Source organism: Scatophagus argus, chromosome 23 (assembly GCF_020382885.2).
Source record: "Scatophagus argus isolate fScaArg1 chromosome 23, fScaArg1.pri, whole genome shotgun sequence".
Classification (NCBI taxonomy): Eukaryota; Metazoa; Chordata; class Actinopteri; family Scatophagidae; genus Scatophagus; species Scatophagus argus.
Genome location: NC_058515.1, coordinates 9,382,381 through 9,399,990, shown reverse-complemented (window position 1 = coordinate 9,399,990; position 17,610 = coordinate 9,382,381). Strand labels below are relative to the sequence as shown.

General features: G+C 41.5%; 1 protein-coding gene across 1 annotated transcript; it reads left to right on the top strand.

Annotated features, from left to right (window-relative positions):
• The first annotated feature begins 10,724 nt into the window (after positions 1-10,724).
• On the top strand, positions 10,725-13,916 carry LOC124054554 (G-protein coupled receptor 26-like). The gene is made up of 3 exons (XM_046380710.1): positions 10,725-12,118; positions 12,237-12,350; positions 13,538-13,916. The coding sequence occupies exons 1-3, from the start codon at positions 11,448-11,450 to the stop codon at positions 13,773-13,775; spliced, it is 1,023 nt and encodes a 340-aa protein (XP_046236666.1). The 5' UTR covers positions 10,725-11,447; the 3' UTR covers positions 13,776-13,916.
• Positions 13,917-17,610: the final 3,694 nt, after the last annotated feature.

Below are 17,610 nucleotides of genomic sequence, written 5' to 3'. Positions count from 1 at the left end.
ATAGCACTTGACGAGAAAGGATGAATCAACGCTGCACCTTATGCTTAATTAAAGATTAACTAGAAATTGCTTGCTGGTGTGGAGGTCTCTCTAAGCCTCACTTTACTTCTCTGATTAGGGGTTATGTAACACTTGTTAATACTGCATGGACCACAGTAAAAAAGTAATGATGTCTGCCAGTGTGGCACAATCAATCCTGCCATGGACAGGCCACAAAATCTGAGGCTGGTGTGTATCACATTGATTAATGAGCTTCTCACAGCGACTAAATCACTGAAATCATACTGATTTGTGCAAAATGAATTAATGACCCCCCCCCTCCATGATAAGATCTTTTGAGTGATAAAGAGTGATGTGCTGCTGTGTTGTTGAATCCGTACTGCTTTAAAAAAGAAAGATACATCTTACTGTATGTCTTTTTACTTCATATTTCAATAAAAGCGACAGCAGCAAAAGCAGCATGCAATAAGGCAATAAACTCCCGCACATATGCAATAGGGGTCGTAACTGCTCCTGATTTGCCTTCAGTGCTCAAAAAACATTTTTCCTCAGATGTTGACAGGCGATGAGTGCTAATTAGATCTGGCTGATTATCATCTTTTCACTCAGAATGGACATGACATTCGAGTTCACATTTTCACTTAAGGACAAAGCCAGTGGGAACAGTTGTAGTGTAAGGAAAAATTACACACACACACACACACACACTTGGGAACTTCCTAGTGCAAGTGCAGTCTTGTACTTTCGGCAAGTGAGCCGTCAAGCTTGTTCACTGCTGCCCTGGTGGCAGTTTTTGGAGAGGAGGTGCACACTTCCTTTGTGCAATGCAAGCCAGTGACTTCTGTCGTCTTCATGCTTCCACTGTTGTACACCTCGCTTACCAATTCAAGCTAACACTACGCAGCCTTGTAAAATCCTTATAAATATCCAATGGCTGCATGCATCTGCTGTGTCAGAAAGCGTAAGGTGGCTGTCCTGACTCAGATGAGGGTGTGTAGTGACTGTTTTCCTGCTCGGCCCTCCGTGACTCATGCGACTTATTTAGCATGAGTCACTACACTGCGGTCCACACCTTTAAGGGCATCCCAGCATGGAAAATGCCTTGAAGCAGAAAACTGTGGGTACGTTCAGTTCTGGGGATGTGCGGGGGGGGGACGGGGGGGTGCTGTCCTCCAGAACATTCATCAGTAAAGACTAGACATGGATGAGTAAGAGGGTAGAGGTACTGTGAGATGCACAGGCAGGACAAACTGCTATCGCTGGGATTAGGCGTCAGATCTGTGTGTGTTCGGAGAGAAGAAAACGGGAGGAGCTTGACAGGAGTGAGTCAATGCTTCAAGACTGTGTGTGTATTTACTATGGCGGAGGGCCGGGGCACAGGGGGACAGATGGTGAAATTATAGATCTCATAATATATTCACTGGCAGTGGAGAAGAAAAACGCTGACCCAGTCTCATGCTGCTGTAACTGCTCAGCTCCACGATCTTCAAAACCCACAAAGTGCTGTATTAAGTTGATAGAAACTGATGATAAAGCTTATTGTTGGACAGAAATGAAATAATTTGATAGATTTTAGTGAAAAGAGACAGACAGGGCAGGGAATAATTTGCCAACACTTGAGTCTTTGCTGCCTTTGCCCTTCTTGCAGTTTACAATAACAGAAGCAGATGTGCCGCTTGGAATTCGTATATATTTTCGAAACAGCTTGCTTTTGAATTATTTCACTTATAGATGAGAGGATTTCTTTGACGTTATCAGCAAGAATGACAGCTGTTGCTGGACAAAATGCTGTCTTGGATAACAAGTTAGCCTAAATCAGTGTTCATGAATGGGGTTTACAGTAGATCTGTTACTCATGATTAGCCATCTCAAAAAATGACCCCTGGCCTTGGAAGTAACCCTGGATGGGTTGCTGCAGGTGGCAAGCTGAACATGCCAATACCTGCAACTTATGATCATATACATAACTTATGCATTTGTTTTTGTATTTTCGGTTGTAGGGGAGGTAAAAAAAAAAGACCTTTCGATATGCAAGTTATCGCTGCACTATCTCAACATGTAGGAAAATGCAGTAAGGCAAGTCCAGCTGCTGTTGTTGTGCTTGCTAAGTTATGACTGGACAGTCACTGCTCAGAGAGAGATTTAGCAAGCATTCAGTTCTCTCATGGCACTTTGTGAAAATATCATTTGAGAAGAATCTTAATCACGTGATCTGACGTTGATTAACACGTCTTTTATGTGCGAGTGGGTTTAACAAAGTCCTTCAGACACCCATTGTACAGCTTGTGTATTGAAAGTCAGCAGGAAAACTTTTCAAACCAATTTCTCATTTCAAACAATGTACCCGTTTGGAGACGTGCGGTTTTCATCCAACACCAGCAATGAATAACAATGAACATTTATCCTTTTAGGAAAATGCACCCCATGAAATCCATCTGTGTCACGCTGTAATGGTATAATAGTATGGTGTAATTGCAGAGGGTCATTAAACTGTGGGTTTTGTTAAGGATGACAGTGATGGGCTCATTATTGGACAGAGTGATAATTTACAAAGCTGTACCGTACTCTGCATAGTACTCTCTGTACCCAGTGAAGGACACCATAAGGAGTAGGTGCCAAAATTAGTAACTCTTAGTGCCTTTGAGCTGATTCCTGTGATGAACGCAGCTTGGTTAGGTCTTGGTTACTTTCACATTTAACATGATCAACTCTTTTACACTGACTTTCTTTTAATCCTCTGCAGAAAGTCAGGGAAAATCTTTGCAAACTGGTTTCATAAATAGAAGTATTACAAACCGAAAAATCCATCTGTGTTTGAGCTTAGCTTCACACATGATTTTGCCTGACTGAAAAAGAAGTCTAAAATTAGCTTAATTAAATCAGGGATTGTCTAATTAAAGACTAAATTCACAACACTGAGAATATTGAGAGTGTTTGATATGCTCTGTTGCAGCACATTTTACCTCAGTTGCTTAAACTAAAGGTCCACTTATTGGCTTTTTGGCACGGTATTTCCACCACAAATTTTGACCAGATATTACATGACTCCTACCATGTCTATGATAATAATATAGTTTAACATGTGGATGAAGCAAATTCACAGACAGCTGGTTTGCTCACCAACTTAAAAAGTAGCTCATTGTTAACTCTCATAATGTTATTGTTAAGTCAGATCTTTCATATGCAGAGGCACATTAATCTTTCCAAGCATTTGTGATCTCTGCACAACATCATCCCCACAGGACTGGCCTGTTTTTTTTTTTTAACACTCTCCCTGTAAAAGGCTTGTTAAGTAGCGTTTTCTTCATCAGTGTGCCTGCACGTTTTCATGAGGCTCTTTTCTGCAGAAGCTAATGCTGCATCACGTGCCTGCTGGTCTGCTCCGTCTGCCCACTGGTGCTCCGGCTGGCTTCAAAGCGCTCCTGTCGCCTAATGATAATGAATGCAGTGTGTCTGCTCAATGTGCTTAGCGGCTCACTGTCAATCTGTTCCACTCAGACTCAGGTTACAGTCTGCTGGTGCGCTGCTCCCTCTGCAAGAGCAACCACTGCCAAGAGACACAGTTTGTTTTCCTGTGGTCATGAACCCTCTGCAATAACAATGTCTTTGTGACCCTTGTGGTCCGAATCAAAAGAATGCTCTTTAAATCCAACGCAAATACTGTAGTCAGCAGTTTGATACAATGAACTCCTGCACTATCCCTCACCGTATCTGTTGCAGAGGCATCCAAAAGACTTGCGTAATATATTTGAAAGCTTCATAAAGAAAGTCTTTGACTGTATGAAAGGACTGATGAAGGAATCAATAAATAGACCGGGCATAACCTACTGGGTCATTAATAAAACACTAAAGGAGTCCTTTCAGATGTGGCTTTATGTGGTCTGTCCTCATTGGGTCAAAGCAATCTATTTATGTTTCTTCCTCGCCCCTGCTATCTCTCCATCCACTCCTTTACTCCAGGTCTCCAGATAAAAGAGGGCTCATTGTGAACAAAGCAAAGGGTTTGACAGGGCTTTGGACACCTGCAGCGGACCAAACCATTCTGTTTGCTCAGGTTTGATAAAACAGGGGGCCATCCGAGGGTGGGAGAGACCATTCAGCTATGGGAGGGATGAGGAGGGACCATGAGAGGTTTCACTGCAAGCTTTTGATAATGCACACATGTCATCATGGGCATTTAAGCCCTTTAATGTTTTAAATTTTTCCAATAGTTAAAAATATGTAGAATAAAAATAACGTTATTTCCATGTGCATCTTGTGATGTGTCATTTAAAAAAAAAAAGCAGCACATACTGGAGGCTTCATAATCTCCTTGGATAGCAATAACAAGCTCCATGTAAATGATATTTACATCCACTTTGAGAGCATGTGCTGCCAGAGATGGTACGATAATTTCCCAGACTGGGGTGTTGCTATGGGAACATGACTCATCGCGAGTCTTCCTGCTTTACCTGTGGCAGCTGCACAGTACTCATGAAAGCTATTTTGTGCTCCTTTTGTTTGCCGACCAGCAGTGCTGAGCTTCAATTTTCAATAGCATATCATGTCAGACGTCTGGGAACACACAATGAAACACAAGTGCTAAAAAGGCTCTGGTAGCAATTTTTTTTCTCACGGTAGATGCTATATATTTGTTAGCGTTTTTTCTGGACTTTGTGAGCTGGAACCCTAACAGAGACTGAGAGACTGACTCACAAACAGTGAGTCAATCAATCAGTCACATTACACCCTGACTGTGTGAAGAACAACACAGAAACAACACATTTGATTGCTCTGTGTATCAGTGGTGTTAAAATCATGTGAAAACCCACTGACCTGAGTTATGTAACTGGAGTTCTTCAAAAGAGTCTTCAAAACACTGACGCAGTTGGCTGTGTATGCCCTCATGATGGGCTTAAATACATTTACTGAGCATTTCAATGTTTGAATAGAATTTACACTGTTTGCAGATGTCGAGTTATGACCACAGCTGCACAGACATTCATGCTTTACATAAAATGGACTCATAAAATGGATGTGTGATCATAATGTGTTAATGTACAGCTGATTAGTGTGTGCTAATGGGCATTGTATAATTACAGGGAGGTTTACACTATACACAGCAAAGTGAGAGAACGGGCCACTATGGGCTGCGATGGATTGCAGTAACTCATAGTAACTACATGTCATCTTAAGGAGCTTTTGTAGCCTTTGATGAGGAATTTTCTAGGAAAGCTGGTGCGGGTAAGGCTTCGGTTGTTACAGGATGATGTCCTGCTGCAGATGCTATTTATTGAACAATGCTTGGTTAACCAGTGGATTCAGAGCAACACAAGGAAGGCAACAGGTGCAATGTCATTCGATTCTGCTTGTTTTCCTCCAAAAGGGCATATATAAGTTTGCAGATTTCTTCAGTTATTAGCATGTGGTCTAGCGTGATTAGATATTTTGCCTAGACATTACTTGCATGTCTCATGTTCCTCGTGTGGTCTTTTCTCTGCTGCTCTGTGGACGGACAGCAGCTGCTGTATACTCCCCATTTCCTATCAACATCCTGACCCTGAGCATTCAGATAACAAGCAAAGGAATGAAAATTGTGAAGACAGGTGCTCTTTGTTTAACAGGTTAGGCTGAATGAAGGGATTATAGACCTGAAGTCTGAAGGAAAATTCCATCACACAACAATGAGGACTGTACACTATTCAGTTGTTGAGATATAAATAGAAATATGTTCACAAGGATTTTTTAAAGTTTAATAACATGTGACAATAAGAAAAGTCATATCACCCACTGACAAATAACTATACAAGATTTAACTCATAAACCATTTTGGTGGCATTAGAAATGAATCAAAAATCAAAATGTGATATCATTAAATATGCTAATATATGCAAATGATAATAATAATAATAATAAAAAGAAGAAGAAGAAGAAGAATTTGAGGCAACATGATGATTCATCTCCTTTAATATAATGAGGTCAGTAGGTTTTAAGGCTATTTTTCTATTTGTAACACACATACAGCTTGTAAATGCCTGACAGATGTTTCAGCTCAGTTCTGTTTCTGTGTGGTTCAGGTATGTTGTCACACACACTCAGAAGTGTGGAGGAGGCCCATCTGTCACACCACCACTAACCCTGTAAACAAAATCCTGAGCTGTCATTCACAACAGGCCCACGTCTTTTTATCCTTACTGGTTACTTCCCAGCAGGCTGCTCTGGCAAGGGTAAAATACAGCCGCAATAAAAGCGAAGCGTTGAACTAATCACAGCTCAGCCAGTATGCAGGAAACGTCTGTTTTAGGAAGATGTCCTAGATTGTGATTTGGAGCCTGCGGTGTGTTATTTCAGGTGGGGCTTATTCATAAGGTGGATTGGTTACTGCTGGAGACTGTCTTTTTCAAAGTATCACTAACCTTGAGATCAAATATTGATCTGTACGTGATGGATCATTGGAGTATGAGTCGGAGTGCAGCACGCTTTAAAGGTTAATGACTTCTGACCTGGTTTCTAACCTCGTTGTTTCTAACCCTCCATCCTGATTGTGTATAAGCTGACACGTGGTCAAAATGAACGAATAATTGAGTCCACAAAAGTAGATGCTGTTTTTCTTGTTTTGTTTTTGTTTTTGTTTTGTTTTTTTGGTAGCTGCCTGCTTTTAATTTTCAGCTGACCCATAGATGTATGTGAAGGAACCACCAACTTACCATATACACAAAAACACAAGTGAAGAAACTTTATTTGAATTAAATTTACATCCAATTGGAAAAAAGAAATGTAGATTGCCTGTACATTAAATTATGAAACAATGAGCTGAGGCTGATATTAAAGTTGATGTGGATTGTTCGCCTCTAAATTTGCTGACCGCAGATACCTGATCACATCTTGTAAACTAGAACCTCAGACTATAAATCTGATTTATGTGAGGATACAGACATAGTTTGCTCTATGCTTTAGTTTGCAACCTAAATGCACAATATTTGAAGGTGCTGCTGAAGTTTGTGCAAAATTGGGCTTAAAATATGCAAGCCACTGTTCAGACATTGTATGATTTTCTTTCTTCTGGAGAAAAGAAACAACATTTAGTGTGACTACAAAAATATGTCATGTTCACAAACCTGCAGACTGACTGAACTATTTATATGCACACCTGGAGGCAAGTGAGCAGAAAGACGAGCTGATGAAGTGTGTGCTGGATAAGGACCACATGGGTGGTTCATGTTTCCACAGGATTGCCAATAGGTTTTAACATCTAGGCAGCTAGTGCTTAGATTCATTTCAATATGATGTGAAAATCAACTTGCAGAGAACTTAAACATGCTTGAAATAAATAATCCAAAACATTTAATTAGCTTGATTATTTTAAAAAAGTTATACAAATAATATAATGCAGTTGAAAGCAGGAACTGCTCTGGGGAAAGTCACTTGTTAGTGGTGCGTTCATGTACTTGTGGAGAAAGTGTAACACCTTATACTTAAAGTATAAAGCTGGAGTTATTTTAAGTATTTCTTATTCTCTGTACATTCCACAAAAAGACCAAAATGAACAATGTGTCAGCATTTTGTGGGAATTCCTGTTGCACATGGCCCCAAGCCCATGTGTTCCTACTGAGGGCGTACGTCGTAGCTGCTCTCCGTGGTGCTGCAGTAGCGGACCAATTTGTAATTGTGCCTTTTTCCCACCAATTGCCATATTTTGAAAAATAGTTGACAGCAACATAAAGTAGACACAATTGGTACTAAATGAACTAAAACATGCAAAACAACCTGTGTAATCTATGAATGATGTAGAGGTTGAGTAGCACATGATAAAGAGCAGTAAGGATCTGGGCACTGCCTGAGAGCATTTATTCCACAAAGCTGTCCAAACGCATCACGTTACCCCCTACTGTATCTTGTGCTGTGACTCAGAGACAAGACACACCAACCGCCAAGTTACCTAATGCATGACCTGAGATCCTCCTCCTCTTCATCCTCCTCCCACTTCCTGGCCTCGGGCGGTACCCGGTGCTCTCAGGACACTGTACAGTCACTGAATTTAAAAAGGCTCCACACAGGTACAAGCTCCGAGTGACATTCCCAGTACCTGGAGGGCCATGAGGGATTTCGTCACTGTGCCGAGATCACACTTGAAATGAACATCCTCTTCTCCTGGGTGCCTGAGGGCGACTGGGGTGTTGGTTTGTATGAAGGTCAGCCGCTGTTATGTAAGATCATTGGTTGGAAAAGAAAATTGAAAGCTTTCAGTCTGTTTGAAGGTTGAGGTCGTGAGGTGCCCACAAAGATCCGTTCGGCTCTCGCTGTGTTCTTTTCCAGTCTGGCTCTCCCTGCAAAAACACTATTTGTTTTTCTCTATTTGTGCATCAAATTTCTTGTTCTGGCCAACCAAAACCCAAAGATATTCTGTTTACAGCGATACAAGGCAACGCGGCAAACCGTCACATTTAAGAACCAGAAAACAGAGGATGTTTCAGCTGAAGCTCAAAATATTTGTCAGTGGACTGAGACAACGTCTCACATTGAGGAGACAGGACCCTCACAGGGGACAAAAAGACAAACAAAACAATACTGACCAAATTCAGGATTAAGTTGCATTCCCATCAGCCTCGGCTGTACTCTGTGTTTGGGTCAGCACTAAATTATTTCTGTTTTTTGTTACCATATAAACAAGCTTTTGCTTATTGTTGGATGTAGAAACAAAAACACAGATTTGGCTGGTCTGTGTGTTGATAATCAGCAGATATCTCTGCAGTGTTGCTGCTGCGAGTCCTTGAGACCTTTTTTTTTTTTTTTGAGAATGCCTAAAACTGCACAAGGCTGATTACTCAACACACATAAAAGCATCCTCTAAAAGCAATCTCATTTGTGGTTCTAAAGCTGTGTTCAGTGCTTCACTCTGATACCTCAGTTAGGTAATGCACCAGCACTGGGAGTTATATTGGAGGTGACACCCCATCAGGCCTATAAATAGCTTTGCACTTTTCCCCCAGGAGCCCAGCTGTAGCTTTCTCCAGGGCATTTGATCACTTATTTGTAAGCGACTGACATCACCCACTGCTGCTTTGTCTCTCTGACTTTCTGACTCCTGCACACATGAACAAGTACACACACGCTTCATCTCTGCTGGAATACAGCGTGCGAGAAAGACTTTCATCAGCTGCTGTGATTATGGGGCTTTTAAGAGGCAGGCACTTCACGGATAGTCCGCCTCAGGGTTTCCCTCAACTACATTTAATAATAACTCGCTTTATGCTTAACCATCATTACCACGATTAAGGAAGGTCCGAGGAAAGCGAATATCTGTGATACTGTAACACTTCTAAATAAATAAAACAGGGCGCTTAATTGGAAGGGATGAGCATTTAGACAAGAGCCTCATAACAAGTGGGAGTATGAAGCGAATGAAAGAGAAAAAGATATACAAAAACCCCTGCAGGCTGCGTCTGACCCCAGTGAGTCATTGTCTACACAGGCTTCTCCAGAACTGGCCATGACTCAGTAACGAGCACAAACATTTCTGAAGTGCACTTCTGCTGCTGGTTACAGCGTGTTGCTTCAGTCTGATTGGGTGCCATTGTAATGAGTTTTATGACATAAATTATAATATACAGCAAGATTGTTTATAATGGCTAAAATGCTGTTTATAGTGCAGTCTTTTTTCCTTTAGGCTTCAAGGAGGTTTATAGCTACGCATCAAGAAGATGCAGAAGGCGCTGATTTCTGGGAACGAAGGTGAGCGTGTTCTTACCCTGTGACAGAGAACAGTGAAAACAGAGTCTGCTTCTGCAGGCAACACAGTGACCCCAGACCTCATCCAGCACCTGTTCAAAAAGGCGAACTATCCCTTTAGGATAAGTTAGGTTGTGATACTCACTGATGAAAGTTTCAATTCGCTGGTTTTAGAAGCACTGTTTAAGTATGTTTTTCCCCCATAAATGTTTTTTCTTTTGCATGTCTTTTTTTGTTATTATAGATAAAAAAAAAATATTTCTAAAGTTTCTTCCCGTTTTCTTCCTGTTAATTTTCTGTTAATACAGTTGTGACATATCACAAATTATACAAACACTCTGGATTGATCTTGTCATGATGCACCGATGAATGACCAGTAAATGCTGATGATTTTCTAGTATTAAGTGAGTAGTTATTTGTCACAAAGGGTGATGAGCCTTTTAGGATTAGTTATGTGGCATTCACTGACTGGTTCCAAGTGAATCAGACCCCTGATCGATTCAAAAATATCCATTACTTAATCCCTATACTGATTCATTAATGTAGGATCTCCCAGTCTGTCCTCTAGTAACTCATCATCATCCTCCAGGAATTATTAAGAAAGTATTTATTATTCCTGATTCATTCCTCACTCGTTTCTTAACAAATCACTGCCTAATCTTGAGGTGTATAAAATTTGATTAGGAGTTACTCCTTCACTAATGGTTAGCTGGACGTTGGCTCCAAGCTCAGGGGTAACCACACAGTTAGATTTGACAGCTATTAACACAAACAAACACACTGTGATTTTAGGGCAGAGTCTACCAACAGCAGCCTTCTCTCCTAAATGGCTGTCCTGCTGTATATTTTTGCATACCAGACACAAATTATGATAGTGCAAGTAGCCACGGGGCTATAAATAATTCATTCCAGGAAAAAGATCTATTTGCCCCCGTGCCTCTCCCGCGCGCTTGTGCACCTGGTGCCATTTGGTCACGGCAGAAGCGTCTCCAATTATCCAGGAGCACATCCTTGGATTTCTGTGCGCCCTTTTTGCCTCCAGAGCCCACATCGATTTCGAGAAAGGCGTGATCAATGCGGGCGACACAAGGAACTCGCGTGTGAATAACTTATGCGGGATGATTGATTTGTGTTTGCGTTCAAGTTTTGCGCAAAGAAGAAGAAGAAGAAGAAGAAACCCCATCAGGAGCAGGGAAAATCTCCACATAGAAATAATGCAATATGCAGGGAACTGGGTGCGAGTTTTACGCTTTCTTGTGACTATGACAAGTTGTTCCCGTGTCTCTGGGTGTGATTGTTCATGTGATATGTAAAAATGACCATTCAAGGCATCTTTCTCTCCTGCCCCCCACCCCCTGGCAGACCTGTATCTGACGAGTGGGCCGCCTGCGCACCTTTTGAATGGTCTTGTAGCTGCTGAGAGACATGCCAGATACGCCCCGTTTCACTTTGCAAAGCTTTCTTTCTCCTGCCCTTGTCGGATGTTAATGGGGAATAATCGGTGGGTTTGAGGAGAGAGATGGCGGCGGCGGCGGCGGCGGCTGCTCGGTTCAGCACGCTGGACAGCGCTCGTGGAAGTTGGGAGAGGACGGCGGCGCGCGGACGCACGGGGATTTAACTGATAGGAATTTTGGGGAGCTGCTGGAGAAGATGAGCGACGGGTGAACATGGTTGATTTTAAGTGCTTCTCATCGACAAAAGGCGCAGGGAACCCGAGAGGGCACTTTCTGGATTGAGACATGGACTTTGCTGAAATTATCTTCGCTTTGTTCATCGTCGTGGTCGCGGTCGTCTCGCTGTTGTCAAACTTGTTGGTGCTGCTATGTTTCGTCAACAGCACCGAGATACGCCGACAGGTGCCCGGTGTTTTTACCATGAACTTGTCCTTCTGCAACATACTCATCACCGTTTTGAACATGCCGGCCACTTTGGTGGGGATTATCAGGAAGCAGCAGCCTTTTGGGGATTGCATTTGCCACGCCGTGAGCTTTCTGGAGACCTTTCTGACCGCGAACACAATGCTGAGCATGGCAGCTCTCAGCATAGACCGGTGGATAGCGGTGGTCTTCCCGCTCAGTTACTCAACTAAAATGCGCTATAAGGACGCGCTGATCATGGTGTGTTACTCCTGGCTCCACTCGTTCACCTTCTCCCTCACGGCGCTGCTCTTCTCCTGGCTCGACTACAGCGACGTTTACGCGTCCTGCACCTTGCAGCCGAGCGAGGGCGGCAGCGACAGGATTAAGTTTGCAATCTTCACTGTCGTTTTCCACGCCACCAGTTTCATGCTCTCCCTGCTCATCCTGTGCTTCACCTACCTGAAGGTGCTCAAAGTGGCCAGGTTTCACTGCAAGAGGATTGACATTATCACCATGCAGACTCTTTTCCTCCTGGTCGACATTCACCCAAGGTAGTTCACCTAATGCCTAATAATAATAATAAGCATGTTTACTCATCAGTTTATGATTCACAGTCTTGTCACTGTTGAGGGAAAGAAAAGAGACTAAAAAGTGTTTTGCTGTTTTCAGCGTGAAACAAAGATGTTTAGCTGAGCAAAAGAGGAGAAAGCAGAGAGCCACAAAGAAGATCAGCATCTTCATCGGCTCATTCATCATCTGCTTTGCTCCATATGTAATTACAAGGTAAGTCCAGTTAATAATAACCAATAAATCATTTTAGCGGCAAAACTCCTGCACAGAAACTTAAAAAATAAATGAGCTCACTAGTAACCATACAGACTGAGCAGTTATCTTGTGAGAGGTCTATAAAACATAGCTTGAATATAATGAGTAAATAACCTCCAATTTCTGCAGCAAAACTCAGAGCTGTTGTCCTACAGACTGTTAAGATGCCTATCTGTCGCACCATTAGAGGCAATTCAGCACCTGTCACGTTATAGTTTGTCCTTATCTAATGGTGCCCTGATCATTTCCACCTGATAATTTAAAATATTATCATTTCTCTCAAGCATAGCACCTATAACACCCTGCAGACAGTGGCTTGTTGCCCTGCTTCCACTGAAACACACACACAACACACTGCAGGGACAATATAGCACAGTACAGTAAACAAATAGTGGCTTCCAGAGACAAAAGAGATAAAGTTTCAGGGGCCCATAAACCTGATGTCAGCCAGATGTGCCACTGATGATCCATCAGCTTGACATTTGTGGTGCATGCACATATGGGAGGGAAGAGGGAGGCGCAATAACAAGGAAAATGTGTGAGGAATTGGAGGAACCTGGAAGCAGCCTGAGTCTCTGTTTCATGTCACAATGGTGAACTGTTTAGCCAGAGTCTAAAAAGACAAACAATTGCACCTTTAAGTTATGTTTTTTTATGTAAATGTAAACACAAAAATTGTGTTTTATTTCACTTTATTTCTTTGTTTTTATCTCCTATCATTCATTTTATATCATTATAGCTGAAAGGCAAAAGTCAAGATGCACTAAAAACATTTAAAATTTATTCTTAGTTAGCAGAGCAATCATTTCCACACACAATTGCACACTGATGGTGAACACAGAATAGTCAATCCTGTTTACCAATAACTCTAGCCATGAACTACTAACTGAACAGTTATTTATTTATTATTTACTACCAACATCAATGACTGAATGAAGAACAACAACTTTGTGCCTACTGAAATGAAATTTAAATCCGGGGTGAGACATTTTAAGACTTCTTCTTCTTCTCCTATTAATTTTTAACACTGTCCCTAATGTGTTAAAGGTTCTATGGGTTCAGGATTACCCAATCATCTAACAATTTAAAGAGCTCTGTTTTTAGATGTACTTTGTTTAGCTGTGCTTCTACTGCCGCCCCTTCAGGTTGGCTGAGCTTCTACCCTTCGTGGACATCAACCGCCACTGGGGAATCATCAGTAAGTGCCTGACATACAGCAAGGCTGCGTCTGACCCCTTTGCCTACTCCCTCCTACGTCAGCAGTACAAGAAAGTCCTGGTTACTGTCGTCAACAGGCTGCTCCGTCGTGACCTGTACCCCTCGTCCGGCCATAACAGCTCTTTAGACACAGAGAACGACTACTGTCTCCAGAGGATCAGCTAATGGCAAAAGCACGGACATGACAGATACACACTACAAGCCAAAAATAAAGGTTGCCTCTTGGAAGAAGGTGGGCGTAGGAAAAGAATGAGGAGGGAGACAGAGAGAGGACAGGATATTGTTAGGCAGGGAAAAGAGAGAAGATGGGGGGACAGATTGTGGGTGGGGGAGGTGGGGGGGGGGCAAAGAGAGAGCAAACATGAGGAAGATAGTGGGTGGAGAAGAATGAAAAGACAGTAATGAGGGGGAGGATGAACAGGCAAAGGGAAGACAGATAGACAGCGACGGGGATGATGTGGAAGACGCTGGCCTCAGACGGTGAACAGGGGATCTGTGATTCATCGGCGATGGCAAAAAAAACCTCACAAAAACACACAAAACCACACACAGATCAGACAAATCAATTTCATCGAATAAGTCATGGGTTCAGATTAATCCCAGACTGAAGGTCCACACTGCTGGAGACGTGTCCCTTCTTCTCTTCTGAGAGACATGTATAAAGTGGCCTTTTGTGCTGTACCAACCACTTTATAATGATTCTGACAAGTCCACGCGTCGTGACATTTCTACTGCCACAAAGCGCAGAGATGGCGCCCGCAGCTGATGGTCGATAGGCGTCGGAGTGAAGATGTGAAGGACAGACTGTGTTATCCCTGTTGTCCTGGAAAACATACCCTCAGTGAATGGCTGTGCTCTTAGGTGTGGAGAGACAACTGCTGCACATTACTGCCATGTTCTGTATCGACTTTGTTAGACTACTGTGCAGTGTCATGTCAGTCACTGAATATTGATGCACTTTGTCTAATTCTCTCAGAGCTACTATAGTCACAGGAGCCAAAGGCAATTAACATTTACACCGTGATATTAAATGATCCTTCGGGTGATATTCTGGCCTTTTTAAATTGCCAACATTTGCCATGAAAAGACTAAAATCAACAAGGTGTTACTGCTTCTCTCAAAGCTTTCTGACTTCCCTAGTAAGCCTCAGGCCGATTGGTTTCTGCTCAAGACTTTCTTTTATAAAAAAATATGTACATTTTTTGATTTTCTTTGACTGCGTTGGTGGAAATAACGTCAGTAAATGTGGAGATGCGACTCCCCAAATATCTAAATCTTTAAAAATAAATGGATATTGTCTAACATTTTTGTTAAAAAAAAGGTTAAAATTAAATAGTTTCCCAACACAGCTGGGCACTGTGTCTGAAACACAAGCAAACATTATTAAAACACATCTGGTGTATTGGTGAGCATTTATGGTAGCAATAAAGGGTATACTTCATCCTTGGTCCTTGATTCATGGTGAGCAAGGAAAATCATGTCTGTTTTTAATAGTTTTTGGACAACTGATAAGACATGTGGGAGTAAGCAAATTAGTTTATCTGAATGCCATGTGTAGTGGCACTTTTGCCACGCTCCCTACGACGAGCGTCCTAAATCTGACACTTGTTTCATTTGATCAGCTCCAACTCTCCTGTGAATTAAACCAAGTGAGGGAGGCAGGGATGTTGAAGACTGAGATCAATGGCTTCACGGACGACACTTGTTAGTACAGTCAATTCGTGCTTGCTTTTGGTCTTTTTCATGGGATTTGTTGATGATAAAAAACCACAGAATATTACCTGACTTATCTTTTAAAGTGTGAGTTTGTATCTGAATGTACTAGGGATAGTCCACTTTTACCTGAAATGCATTTGTACAACTGCGCTTTGTTTTGCCAGTTGACTGGAGAAAACATTTCTATGGATATTTAAATGATGTTGGTATATATTTTGCACTGTACAGGAACAACCTTTTGTCTACATAAAGGGGGAGCAATGTGATGTAGCATAGAATAGGCTTTCAAAGTGCTTTAAACACACCGTTTTGTGTTTGTGCCAGATTTGAATATGTGACTTTTTCAGCTGTTCAGTACTTTAATCAGAATAGCTGCTTTATTATTAACAATCCGTTTCTTTGTATGTACTTTATGCACATGTATTTTTCCTCCTGTGAGCCACTTGCTGTTCTTTGGCAGTGTGATTAGCTATTAGTAGAAGCCGTGCAATAAAAACTGTCAATTATAAAGCTATTAAAAGTATTAATGTTTTCACAGTAATGTCACTGAATCTAGATGATGCCCTTCGATTTAATTTGTAAGTTTGTAAATCAAATTCAAGCCGGTACAGTTAAAGGTCTCAGACACTAAATGGCAAATTGTATGACTTTTATTCTTTTGTTCAAATGATAGATGAAGATTATAGAAAAAATTATAGGCAATATTTAATATCTGAAACTGATGGGTACAGGTGTACTTGAAAGGAAATAAAACTCTTGTGGTTCCTTGTTCACCACCAGCTACAAACCTGTTTCTGTGTCACATTATTTTGCTTCCAGTGTCCTTGTGACCCTAATTATATCCCATAAAAAATGGCTGAGGTGTCACAAGAGCAATTTCTGTTGCAGCAGCATTATTGCCAAGTGTAATTAAAGAGACAAGTCAAAGATCATCTTTGCAAATTGATGATTCTTATTAATTCTGACTCGGTAATAACTCAGAATTAATTTGCTGCATGCAATCAGACCAGCAGTGATTATTTGCAGCATTAAGTGGAGGAATCTCCATTTTTTTGTGGCTTAGTTCAAGTAATTCATGCAACAAGGATAATACTAGTTTTAGCCTCGTTCCTCAACCCACTTGTTAGCAGCTAATACAAAGCACTCATCCACAGGTGTTTTTCCATCACAATAAATTGCAGATTCAGTTTTCTTTGACTGAACTATTTTATTATAGAAACTTGTATCTGTTAATGCAGGGATATCTGATCAAAATCTTCTCTCTGCACATCTCCAATAGGGTGTCATCTCTTCCAGAGGGCTTCATATTCATTCACTTACTTTCTTGGCTGCACAATAATCTGCATAATTCATATCACTAATTTAGTTGAAGGATACAGCAGTGCTTCTACTTTACTCACACTCATGCCATCATCAACCAGATCCACTCATTACAGCCAGAGGGCCAAGCTCACAATCCTCTATTCAGCCTTGAACCCAGCCTGCCTGTCACATGATGAATAATCATGCTAATTCAGATCAGCTCAACTTGAAGAAGACCCTATAATTGGCTGAATGAGTAAAACAGGCTCACTTAATAAATATATGCAGCCTAGACAAAATCTTGAGTATGACAGCATGCGGGATTTCTTTTTTATATGTGAAAAAGACATCAGGTCAGGCTAGCATCAGTCCTGAAGCAAATCAAGTCTCCTCTTGAGACAAGCAAAGGTTTTGCTCTGTCTGATTACTATTCTGGCAGTAATCTCAAGAATCATTGTTGCATCATGGAAAATTTTAAGGCTTATGTTTGCTGGATTGCCAGGTTTCTTAGGCTGCAGCTCCCACCCTCTCAGCTGCACTCCAGCTTCCTCTCTTTTGTCCATGTCATCATGCATTTTCATCACAACCTTCTGCTGGTAACACTGGAAATGCTAAAGTAGTTGGCATGTGGCTGGTTCCTTCCAGTAGTGGAAGGAAAACGAGAAGGTAAAGTTATCAAATTAAAGCAGCCAGTGATTTAAACTATATGTGTCTTACAGGGGGGTGATGGAAATACAACCCAGGTAAAAACATTGTTTCAGCCTCTTCTAAGGTTTGTACGACTTAATTATGGAGAAACATACCAGTACTTAGCTCAGGATGTGGTTATTTTTAGTCATTAGCCAACAACGTTAAGCCAGGTCTCAGTTCAGCATAGTGCAGATGCAGCTCACAACATTTTGCCTGGAGCCAAAACATTAAGGTAATGTGACAAAACAGGATGTATAGATTTGAAGCTGTTTAAGATGAAAATTAAATGGAT

What these genes read in the sequence shown, in the direction of transcription:
- LOC124054554 (XM_046380710.1), top strand. Translation starts at nt 11,448, where the DNA reads ATGGACTTTGCTGAAATTATCTTCGCTTTGTTCATCGTCGTGGTCGCG. An exon ending in CTGGTCGACATTCACCCAAG is followed by an intron (nt 12,119 to 12,236) that starts GTAGTTCACCTA and finishes TGCTGTTTTCAG; the next exon opens with CGTGAAACAAAGATGTTTAG. An exon ending in GCTCCATATGTAATTACAAG is followed by an intron (nt 12,351 to 13,537) that starts GTAAGTCCAGTT and finishes CCGCCCCTTCAG; the next exon opens with GTTGGCTGAGCTTCTACCCT.